This window comes from Palaemon carinicauda, chromosome 30 (assembly GCF_036898095.1).
Source record: "Palaemon carinicauda isolate YSFRI2023 chromosome 30, ASM3689809v2, whole genome shotgun sequence".
NCBI classification, from domain to species: Eukaryota; Metazoa; Arthropoda; class Malacostraca; order Decapoda; family Palaemonidae; genus Palaemon; species Palaemon carinicauda.
Window position 1 is genome coordinate 57,266,406 of NC_090754.1, and position 12,500 is coordinate 57,278,905.

General features: G+C 33.7%; 2 protein-coding genes and 1 pseudogene across 5 annotated transcripts in view; all 3 read left to right on the top strand.

The window, feature by feature from the left end:
* Positions 1-149: 149 nt before the first annotated feature.
* LOC137623156 (pro-resilin-like) lies at positions 150-6,758 on the top strand. 3 transcript variants are annotated; one of them, XM_068353851.1, is made up of 3 exons: positions 150-177; positions 6,224-6,295; positions 6,414-6,757. In XM_068353851.1, exons 1-3 carry the CDS (start codon positions 166-168, stop codon positions 6,717-6,719), a joined length of 390 nt encoding a protein of 129 aa, XP_068209952.1. In that variant the 5' UTR covers positions 150-165; the 3' UTR covers positions 6,720-6,757. The 3 variants fall into 3 exon arrangements, with proteins under 3 accessions (XP_068209952.1, XP_068209953.1, XP_068209954.1); XM_068353852.1 differs by lacking the exons at positions 150-177; positions 6,224-6,295; positions 6,414-6,757 and adding exons at positions 739-822; positions 943-1,326; XM_068353853.1 differs by lacking the exons at positions 150-177; positions 6,224-6,295 and adding an exon at positions 755-822 and having other exon boundaries at positions 6,414-6,758.
* The window catches only part of LOC137623157 (pro-resilin-like), a 15,577-nt gene continuing 8,897 nt past the window's right edge, over positions 5,821-12,500 (top strand). Inside the window, exon 1 of one of the 2 annotated variants that reach the window (XM_068353855.1) lies at positions 5,821-5,844. In XM_068353855.1, the coding sequence (XP_068209956.1) occupies positions 5,833-5,844 (12 nt within the window). In that variant the 5' untranslated portion in view covers positions 5,821-5,832. Of the gene's footprint in view, positions 5,845-10,332; positions 10,369-12,500 lie in introns of those variants that run through there. The other variant, XM_068353854.1, reaches the window with a different exon arrangement.
* Positions 10,678-11,283, top strand: LOC137623797 (pro-resilin-like; annotated as a pseudogene).

Sequence of the window (12,500 nt, forward strand, 5' to 3'; positions counted from 1 at the left end):
GCAATAACTAGATGTGGATAGGAACGATACCCAATTTATTTTCCCTAGTTTTTCATTCATTTTTTCCATTCAGGTTCAAAGGCCACGCCTTCAGGCTCCAGCCAAGTATATAAGCATTGAGATTTTGGGTGAAGTATCGACTCATCTGTTGAACAGCTTCTCAATATGTACTCCAAGGTGATTACTCCTTTCTTTAGTATTATTCTGTTTTCATTAACTTTAAGATTTGATTTTGACTGTTAATGAAAAATTGGTTTTACTTCTATTTACTTTTCTGTTTAATGCTGAATATTTTTTTATTAGTTATTTCCTGTGTGCGTGAAGTTTTTCAAATGAGAACTGATTACTTATATTTCTATTTTAATTACTTACTTATGTATCAACATGCATTTACATAGTTAAAAAAAACCGTAAATTTTAATCGGAAATTCTCCGTAAAGATATACTGTTCTCAACCGTATTTAAGTAAAATACAGGCGACCTTAATTTTTATTCTACTTTGTTATTATTTTGTGACCATAATATCACTTCTTTACGTCAAGTAATACGTTTTTAAAACGGTTAATCCCTGGCAACATGTATACAACGGTTTTGTTTACCGTTTTTTAGTTAAATTTCAAGTGGACTCTCTCAATATTGTAATTTGGCAGTGAAATAAGTCACATTAAACAAATCTTTAAGAATCGGAAAATAATCTATTTGGGTTCAGATGTCGTCATATTCAATCTAAGACATTTCATGATTTTTCAGGTTATCTTCGTCCTCGGCTTGGCAGCCATGGTTGCAGCTGGCAGCTTCGAATCTTTTGAATATGCTCGCAGGGTAAGAATAGATAAAGATTTATTTTTTTATTAAATTCTATCTCAAACTATTTATCATTGTATTTAAATAAAAACATACTCTACCATTGAAATGTCATACTTAATCGTGAAATGTCCTCAGGGATCATCTGAGGAATCCTATGAATCCGGCGAAGCTCGTTACAACTTCAACTGGGCTGTGGACCACGATCCTTCCAGCAACGAATTCGGACACCAGGAGACCCGAGATGGAGACGACACCCAGGGGTCGTACTACGTCCAGCTTCCCGACGGTCGTCTGCAGACTGTCAAGTATTTCGTCAATGGAGACTCAGGCTACGTGGCTGAGGTCAACTACGAAGGAAGTGCTTCATTTGAGTCAGGCTCAGCTGAGTCCAACGAGAGGCCAAGATACTACTATGGTTCCGACTCCAACGAGTCAAAATAGATACTCTTCTATTGACCTGTATTTAAATATATTTATTTATTTGTAAATATTTTGAACTATTTACATCTATGATTGATATTAAAGTTTCAAGCTTCTAGTCCCATGTTTCTACTTAAAATCCTCTGTATGAATTCTACTGACCCTTCTATAGATAGTAATGGAAATCTAAAATATGAAGGATACATACATCTATTACATAAAAAGGACATAAAAAAGCCTAGAACATGCAGCAAAAAGTGATATATGTACTTTCCTGAAGATCAGCTTTTGTTTTTTATATGTGAAAGTTATTTATGATATGATTAGATATGATATGCTTTTAGTTATTCATATAGAAGGGAATATTCTTTTTAAATGAAAGGATGTTTCACATCAAGCATATATTGCTAAAAGTTATTATATCCTTATAGTTTTGTTATTAGATGGAAATGGTCAGCAGATAAGATAAGGGGAAATATATCAAACTTATGATAAGGTAAGGGTTGCCATAGAGATTTCAAGTGCTTTTACTATCATAGATCAATAATTCTACTTCACTTAGTGGATTATCTACTACACAACAATTGTTCAGTGGTTACATTCCGCTTGGTAAGGGTAGAAGAGACTCTTTACCTATGGTAATCAGTTCTTTTAAAAAAAAAGGACATTCCAAATCAAGCCATTTTTTTATAGTCTTGGGAAGTGCCATAGCCTCTGTACCATGGTCTTTCACTGTCTTGGATTAAAGTTCTCTTGCTTAAGAGTACACGTTGGCACACAATTATATCTGTTTCCTTATATCCTTTCCTTACTAAGATATTTTCCCTGGTGGGCCCCTTGGGTTTATAGCATCATGCCTCTCTAACTAGGGTTGTAACTCAGTTAATACTTACTCTAATACTACTACTACTACAACTACTACGACTACTACTACTAATAATAATAATAATAATAATATTACTAATGATAATAATAATGATAATAACAGACTGAGCATTCTAAAACTCTAATGAATCAATTATGAATTTCAAGGGGGCAAGGATCCTATTAATATAACATACCTAGCTCTTCTCCCAGGTCTTCAAAATATGGAGCTACGTGTCCTACATCATAACTTTTTTTGTTTCTATTAGGGATCAGTATCATATAATTTATATTATGATGATATATTCATTGAAATGAAAAATGCATAGAAATAGGGCATTATATGATTGGGAATTGAATTTACATTAAATAAAAGAGTAATTCCATTTTTGGTTCGTTCTCCTTCCATTAGAGAATTGTAGGATTTTGAGAGACGATCTGAAAAAAGGCTTACTGTTATGGAAAGGGTATAGAAGTCATAGAGTCTCTTGAAGAGAGAGAGAGAGAGAGAGAGAGAGAGAGAGAGAGGAGAGAGAGAGAAGAGAGAGAGAGAGAGAGGAGAGAGAGAGAGAGAGAGAGATTATCTCATTAAATATATTATATGGAAAATGAGAGGGCCATAATAGTACTTAAGTATTACGAGAATTATCGCAAATAATAAAAAGTGAATCTATACAAATAAATATGAAAAAAATTTTTTTTTTAAAGAGTATTTGTTCAAGAGCTGATTGTAAACTCAGTAAGAAGCATCATAGATAGCCTAGCTCTGAAATTTATAATTATAATTATTATTATTATTATTATTATTATTATTATTATTATTATTATTATCATTATTATTATTATTATTATTATTACTACTACTTTTATCACTAGCTAAGCTACAACCTTAGTTGGAATACAGTAGGCTATAAGCCCAAGGGCTCCAGCAAGGAAAAACAGCCCAGTCAGGAAAGGGAAAAAGGAAATAGATAAACTACAAAAGAAGTAATGGACAATTGAAATAAACTATTTTAAGAACAGTAACATTATTAAAATAGATCTTCCATATAGAAGCCATAAAAAGAGATTTATGTCAGCCTGTTCAACATAGAAGCATTGAGGCATTAGTTATTAATGTTGCTTTAGATTCTGGTTTAAAAAAGTGGTACCTTATTGGAAACATCCCTGTCTGGCGATCTTCTGGACTGGGGTTCAAGTCCTAATCGAGCTTGATAGTTTCTTGTGGTACCTGCAACCTCACCATCCTTGTGAGCTGAGGAGGGGTTCTTTAAGGGGAGCCTATAGGTCTGCCAGCTGAGTCATCAGCAGCCATTACCTGGTCCTCCCTGATCTTAGCTTGATGGATAGGGGCTTAAGTCCTGATCATATGTATAAATGGTCAGTCTCAAGGGCATTGTCACTTTCCCTTGTCTCTGTCATTCAAGATCTATCATTAAGCCATTACCTGGTCTCCCCTGGTCACAGCTTGATAGATAGGGGGCTTAGGTACTGATCATATATGGTCAGTCTCTAGAGCTTTGTCCCTTTCAATTGTCTCTGCAATTCAAGAGCAGCCTTTAAGCTATTACCTGGTCCTCCCTGGTCCTGGTCCTAGCTTTATGGATAGAGGGCTTAGGTGCTGATCATATATGGTCAGTCTCTAGGGCATTGTCACTTTCCCCTTGCCTCTGTCATTCAACATCTATCATTAAGCCATTACCTGGTCCGCCCTGGTCATAACTTGATAGATAGAAGGCTTAGATACTAATTATATTTGGCCAGTCTCCAGGGCATTGTCACTTTCCCTTGCCTCTGTCATTAAAGAGCTACCTTTAAGCCATTACCTGGTCCTACCTGGTCCTGGATTGATGGATAGGGGGCTTAGGTGCTGATCATATATGGTCAGTCTCTAGAGCATTGTCCCCTGCCTTTGCCTCTGTCATTAAAGAGCTACTTTTAAGCCATTACCTGGTCCTCCCTGGTCCTGGTACTAGCATGATGGATATGGGGCTTAGGTGCTGATCATATATGGTCAGTCTCTAGGGCATTGTCACTTTCCATTGCCTCTTTCATTCATGACCGACCTTTAAGCCATTACCTGGTCCTCCTTGGTCCTGGATTGATGGATACGGGGCTTAGGTGCTGATCATATATGGTCAGTCTCTAGGGCATTGCCATTTTCCCTGTCCTCTGCCAATCAAGAACGATCTTCAAGACCATAAGTGTATGATAACCGAATTTATACTACTTCCACTACTACTTGCTATGCCCCAACCCTATTTGGAAAAGCAGGATGCTATAACTCCAGGGGCCCCAACAGGGAAAATAGCCCAGTGAGGAAAGGAAACAAGGAAAAATAAAATATTTGAAGAGCAGCAACAACATTAACATGAATCTTTCATATACAAACTACACAATCTTTAACAAAACCAGAGGAAGATAGACAAGAGTGCCTGAGTGTACCCTCAAGCAAGAGAACTTTCACCCAAGACAGTGGAAAACCATGGTACTGAGGCTATGGCACTACTCAAGACTAGAGAACAATGGTTTGATTTTGGAATGTCCTTCTGCTAGAAGAGCTGCTGATCAAAGCTAAAACGTCTCTTCTACCCTTAGCATACTATTATACCTGAATCCGATTATGCAATTATAGTGTATGTTTCTGTCAAGGAGAAAGATATTACCAGAGTATAGTGAATTTCTTAACTATGAGAATTTGTACCAAATTATTTGATGGTGTGTTTGTTGAGGGATTTGAAGCGTTACTGGTGAGCCTTGTGCGTAGCTGTATGAGTCATCTAATGTTGTGGAAGTTTTCCTTGGGATATGTACATCCCCGATTTTGTAGTTGTAGGTGGTGCTTGGGAAACCTGCTTATTGGTATATGTATAAATATATATATATATATATATATATATATATATATGTATAGGCTATATATATATATATATATATATATATATATAATATATATATATACATATCTATATATATGTATAAACATATATATATATATAGTATATATGTTTATATATATATATATATATATATATATATATATATATATATATATATATATATATATATATATGTGTGTGTGTGTGTATGTGTGTGTATTCGCATGCACACATTCATATATACACACACACACATATATATATATATATATATACAGTATATATATATTCATATAAATATATATATATATATATATATATATATATATATATATATATATATATATATATATATATATATGTATAATGTATATTGCATTTTGAAAATGTATTTTCTGTATGCAATTCGTATATACATTCCACTATTTCTATCTTTCATATGTGACCATATTTGTATATTAACTGTTGTAAAAAATCCAGAATCATGTAAGTTATATAGCTCTTCACACTCTTCTTTCACAAGGTCATTTCAATTTTCCATGACAATTTACCACCATTACTTAAATCATACTATTACAGTTCTATGATCCGTTTTGGAAATGCTGCCCATTTGATTTCACAAGCTCCAATAACGCAATAATTGGGGGCGTAGTTGTTAAGATACTCAAGTTCTCTCTCTCTCTCTCTCTCTCTCTCTCTCTCTCTCTCTCTCTCTCTCTCTCTCTCTCTCTCTCTCTCTCTCTTTTTTATTTTCTATTTCTTTATGCAGGTGTAAAGGCCACGCCTCCAGACTCCAGTTCAGTATATAAGGCGTTGGGATTTTGGGAGAAGTATCGACTCCTCTGTTGAACAGCTTCTCAATATGCACACCAAGGTGATTACTTCTCCATTTGATATTATTTTGGGTTAATCTTTTTGGGGGATTCGATTTTAACAGCCAAGAAATAATTTATTATTATTTTTACTGCATTTTACTTTTTGTTACTAAATCCTTTCTGGTATGAGTTACTTATCATGTGAGTAAAGTATTTCAAGAAGAAACGATGCCTGAAAACTTTAAATCAATCAGTCAATCAAGAAAAAATTGGTCACTTATCTCTCGACTTTAATAACTTACAAATAACTTTTCTTTCTCAATATTGTAATTTTGTAATGAAATATGCTCTATTAAGCAAGTCTTTACGAATTGGATAATATTTTTTGGACGTTTAGATTTGATTATAATCAATATATTAAATTCTATAATTTTTCAGGTTATCTTCGTCCTCGGCCTTGCTGCCATGGTGGCAGCTGGCAGCTTCGAATCTTTCGAATATGCTCGCAGGGTAAGAATAGATAAAGATTTCTTTCTATTAAATCTTATCTCAAACTATCAACCAATATATTTATATAAAAACATACTCTACCATTGAAATGTCAGACTTAATCGTGAAATGTCCTCAGGGATCATCTGAGGAATCCTACGAATCCAGCGAAGCTCGTTACAACTTCAACTGGGCTGTGGACCACGACCCTTCCAGCAACGAATTCGGACACCAGGAGACCCGAGATGGAGACGACACCCAGGGGTCGTACTACGTCCAGCTTCCCGACGGTCGTCTGCAGACTGTCAAGTATTTCGTCGACGGAGACTCAGGCTACGTGGCTGAAGTCAACTACGAAGGAAGTGCTTCATTCGAGTCAGGCTCAGCTGAGTCCAACGAGAGGCCAAGATACTACTATGGTTCCGGCTCCAACGAGTCCAAATAGATACTCTTCCATTGACCTATTTATTCATATATATTTATTTGTAAATATGTTAAACTATTTACATCTATGATTGATATTAAAGTTTCATGCTTGTAGTCCCATGTTTCTACTTAAAATCCTCTGTAGAAATTCTATTCATCATTCTATAGATAATAATGGAAATCTAAAATTGAAGGATATATAGCTAGCATTTATTACATAACAAGGATATAAGAAACCTAAAACATATATCAGAAAATTATATTTACCTCTCTGAAGATCAGGTTTTGCTTTTTATATGTGAAAGATATTTATGATATGATTAGATATGATATGCTTTTAGTTATTTATATAAAAGGGGAATATTCTTTTTAAATGAAAGGATGTTTCACATCAAGCATATATTGCTAAAAGTATCTATATCCTCATTGATTTTTGTTGGAAATGGTCAGCAGATAGAATAAGGGGAAATATATCAAACTTATGATAAGGTAAGGGTTGCCATAGAGATTTCAAGTGCTTTTACTATCATAAAACAACCATTCTCCTTCAGTCAGTGGATTATCTACTGCACAGGAATTGTTCAGTGGTTACATTCCGCTTGGTAAGGGTAGAAGAGACTCTTTACCTATGGTAATCAGTTCTTTTAAGAGAAGAACATTCCAGATCAAAGCATTTTTGTATAGTCTTGAGTAATGCCATAGCCTCGGTACCATGGTCTTTCACTGTCTGGAGTTAGAGCTCTCTTGCTTGTGAGTACACGTATGCATACTATTCCATCTGTTCCCTTATTTCCTTTCCTCACTGGGCTATTTTCCCTGTTGAGCCCCTTGTGTTTATAGCATCCTGCCTTTCCAACTAGGGTATGTAACTTAGTTACTACTACTACTACTACTACTACTAATAATAATAATGATAATGATAATAATAATAATAAAAATAATACTTATGGTAACAGTATTAACCATAGCAGACTGAGCATTCTAAAACTGTAATGGATAAATCAAGAATTTCAAGTGTACTAGGGTCTTATAAAAATAATATACCTTCGTGATGGAATCTCTCATGGGTCTTCAAAATGTGGAATTACATATCCTACATTATAACTTTTTTGTTTCTATTAAGGAATAATATAATATGATTTATACTATGCTGATATATTCATTGAAATGGAGGAAGCACAGAAATTGGATATTATTTGATTGGAAATTGAATTTACATCAAATAAACGAGTAATTCCATCTTTGGTTCGTTCTTCTTCCATTTGAGAATTGTAGGATTTTGAGAGACGATCTGATAAAAGGTTTACTGTTAAGAGAGAGAGAGAGAGAGAGAGAGAGAGGAGAGAGAGAGAGAGAGAGAGAGGAGAGAGAGAGAGAGAGAGAGAGAGAGATATTATCTTTTTAGATAAATGATTTGGAAAATAAGATTTACCCTAAATTTATGAAAATTCTCGGAAAAAAGGGGAATCTATACAAATAGATATGAAAAACACTCAAGAATTTTAAAAGATTATTTGTTGTAAATTCGGTAAGAAGAGTCATAGATAGTCGACCTATATAATTTGTTATCATTATTATTATTATTATTATTGTTATTATTATTATTATTATTATTATTAGCTAAGCTACAACTTTAGTTGGAAAGCAGTAGGTTATAAGCACAAGGGCTCCAACAAGGAACAGTAGTTCAGTGAGGAAAGAAAACATGAAATAGATAAACTACAAGAAAATTAATGAACAGTTGAAATAAAATGTATTAAGGACAGCAACACCATTAAAATTAATTTTTCATATATAATATATAAAAAATGAACTTATTACAGCCTGTTCAACATAAAAACATTCGCCTATTAGTTATCAAGGGGAAGATATATTGCTTTAGATTCTAATTTTGAAAAGTGGTACCTTATTGGAAATTTCACTACCTGGCGATTATTTGGACTGGGGTTCAAGTCCCACTTGAGCTAGATGGTTTCTTGTGGTACCTGCAACCTCACCATCCTTGTTAGCTAAGGAGGGTTTTTTTTAAAGGGGAGCCTATAGGACCACCAGCTGAGTCATCAGCAGCTATTACCTGGTCATCCCTGGTCATAACTTGATAGATAGGGGTCTTAGGTGATGTTCATATGTATTTATGGTCAGTCTCTAGGGCATTGTCCTTTTCAATTGTCACTGCAATTCTAGAGCAACCTTTAAGCCATTACCTGGTCCTCCCTGGTCCTAGCTAGATGTATAGGGGGCTTAAGTGCTAATTATATTTGGTCAGTCTCTAGGGCATTGTCACTTTCCCTTGCCTCTGAGATTCAAGATCTACCTTTAAGCTATTACCTGGTTCTCCCTGGTCATAACTTGATAAATTGGGGCTTAGGCGATGATAATATGTATATATGATCAGTCTCTAGGTCATTGTCCCCTTCCCTTGCCTCTGTCATTAGAGAGCTACCTTTAAGCCATTACCTGGTCCTCCCTAGTCCTGAATTGATGGATAGAGGGCTTAGGTGCTGATCATAAATGGTCAGTCTCTAGGGCATTGTCACTGTCCATTGCCTCTGCCATTCAAGAACGACCTTTAAACCATTAAGTATAATATATGAAGATATAGCTTACTATTATTCCTGAATCCGATTATGCAACTATAGTATCTGTTTATCTCAGGGAGAAGGTTTTTACAAGAGTAAAGTGAATTTATTAATAACGAGAAATTGTACCTGAATTATATGACGGTATGTTTGTTGAGGGGCTTGAACCACTACTGGTGAGCCTTGTGTGTAGTAGTATGAGGTAGCTAATGCTGTGGCAGTTTTCCTTGGATCGTGTTCAGCCATGATTCTGTAGTGGTAGGATGGATATATATATGTATATATATATATATATATATATATATATATATATATATATATATATATATATATATATATATATATATATATATATATGAGTGTGTGTGTATATGTATGTGTAAATGTTCATGTAATTGTGTATTTATATATGTATATGTATGTATATATATACACTCATGTATATATATATATATATATATAATAATATATATATATATTATATATATATATATATATATATACACATACATATGTATATACACATATACATATCTAAATGCACAATTACATGAACATATACATATAATATGTATTGGAATTTTGAATATGTATTTTCTGTATGCAATTCGTATATACATTTCACCATTTCAATCATTCTTATGTGACCATATTTGTATATTAACTGTTATAGAAAAATCCAGAATCATGTAAGTTACATATCTCATCATACTCTTCTTTAACAAGGTCATTTCAATTTTCCATGACAATTGACCACCATTACTGAAATCAAACTATTACAGTTCTATGATCCGTTTTGGAAGTACTGACCACTTGATTTCACAAGTTCCAATAACGCAATAATTAGGGGTGTAGTTGTTAAGATACTCAAGTTCACTCTCTCTCCTCTCTCTCTCTCTCTCCTCTCTCTCCTCTCTCTCTCTCTCTCTCTCTCTCTCCTCTCTCTCTCTCTCTCTTTTTAATTTTTCTATTTCTCTATGCAGGTGTAGAGGGCCACGCCTCCAGACTCCAGGTCAGTATATAAAGGGATGAGATTCTTTGAGATGTATCGACTCCTCTGTTGAACAGCTTCTCAATATGTACACCAAGGTGATTACTTCTCCATTTGATATTATTTTGGATTAGTCTTTTTGAGGGGATTTGATTTTAACAGCCAAGAAATAATTTACTATTATTTTTACTGCATTTTACTTTTTGCTACTAAATCCCTTTCTGGTATAAGTTACTTATCGTGTGGTGTAAATTTGGAGCTGGCCACTTATGTCTTCACTTTAATAACTTACAAATTACTTTTCTTTCTCAATATTGTAATTTTGTATTGAAATATGCTCTATCAAGGAAGTCTTAACGAAATGGATAATATTTTTTGGGCGTTTAGATTTGATTATAATTAATCTAATGAATTCATTGATTTTTCAGGTTTTCTTCGTCCTCGGCCTTGCTGCCATGGTGGCAGCTGGCAGCTTCGAATCTTTCGAATATGCTCGCAGGGGTAAGAATAGATAAAGATTTCTTTCTATTAAATCTTATCTCAAACTATCAACCAATATATTTATATAAAAACATACTCTACCATTGAAATGTCAGACTTAATCGTGAAATGTCCTCAGGGATCATCAGAGGAATCCTATGAATCCAGCGAAGCTCGTTACAACTTCAACTGGGCTGTGGATCACGATCCTTCCAGCAACGAATATTCGGACACCAGGAGACCCCGAGATGGAGACGACACCCAGGGGTCGTACTACGTCCAGCTCCCCGACGGTCGTCTGCAGACTGTCAAGTATTTCGTCGACGGAGGACTCAGGCTACGTGGCTGAAGTCAACTACGAAGGAAGTGCTTCATTCGAGTCAGGCTCAGCTGAGTCCAACGAGAGGCCAAGATACTACTATGGTTCCGGCTCCAACGAGTCCAAATAGATACGCTTGCATTGACCTGTATTTATACAAATCTATTTATTCATAAATCTATGAAACTATTTACATCTATGATTGATAATAAAGTTTCACACTTCTAATTCACATCTTTTTATACATAGTCCTATGTATAAATTTTTATGCTTATCTTATGCATAAATGATAAATAATACATAACATGGATATCTAAAAAGGCCCAAGGTCTAAGAATTCATCAGATAAATATAGCTGTCTCATTCCAAAAATAGTCACTATTTGTTCATAGTAAAGTGATTATTGATCTCATAGTGAAATACTATTAATTTTTAACATAAAACAGGAGAAATAATTTACATTACTTGTTAATGTTTCTTATTTTATGATGGCATTTTGGAAAGAAAAAGGATAAATACATTCTCAAGTTTTCAAAATCCAAATTAACTGAATCACGAATATTTTTTAATTGATTAATAATCTATTTATGAATAATACAATTCAATAAAGTATATCGAAAATAAAACATTATAGGATATAAAATTGAAGTTAGCTCCAGAATTATAGACCACTAAAATCCACAAAACTCAAGTCCAATTTCTGGTTCGATTCTGCTTTACAAGCCAAGCTACAACCCTAGTTGGAGAAGCAAAATGCTATAAGCTCAGGGGATCCAACAGGGAACTAGCTCAGTGTGGAAAGGTAATAGTGAAACTATGTAAGAAGTAACGATTAATGAATATAAATTTTTTCAAGATCAATAATAACATTGAAATAGATCCGTTATATATAAACTATGAAGAGAGACTTATGTCAGCATGTTCAAATATAATGGAAGAATAAATTGAGAGAGAGAGAGAGAGAGAGAGAGAGAGGGAGAGAGAGAGAGAGAGAGAGAGAGAGAGAGAGAGAGAGGAGAGAGAGAGAGGGAGAGAGAGAGAGAGAGAGAGAGAGAGAGAGAGAGAGAGTCTTAGCTAAAGCAAAGTTGTTAAAGTATTTTCATGTTAGTGTAAGTAACATTTTAAAATCAATCTATCAAAAGGACCTAACAAACTCCCTTTGAAACAATTCAATGCACTCAGTATCATCTCATGGATATGATATATATATATATAATATAGTATATATATATATATATATATATATATATATATATATATATATATATATACATATATATATATATATATATATATATATATATATATATATATATATATATACATATATATACACATATATATATATCTATATCTATATATATACATGTATATATATATATATATATATATATATATATATATATATATATATATATGTATAAATTTATA

Coding starts and splice junctions, on each gene's coding strand:
- LOC137623156 (XM_068353851.1), top strand. Junction 6,296..6,413: donor CTTTCGAATATGCTCGCAGG/GTAAGAATAGAT, acceptor AAATGTCCTCAG/GGATCATCTGAGGAATCCTA.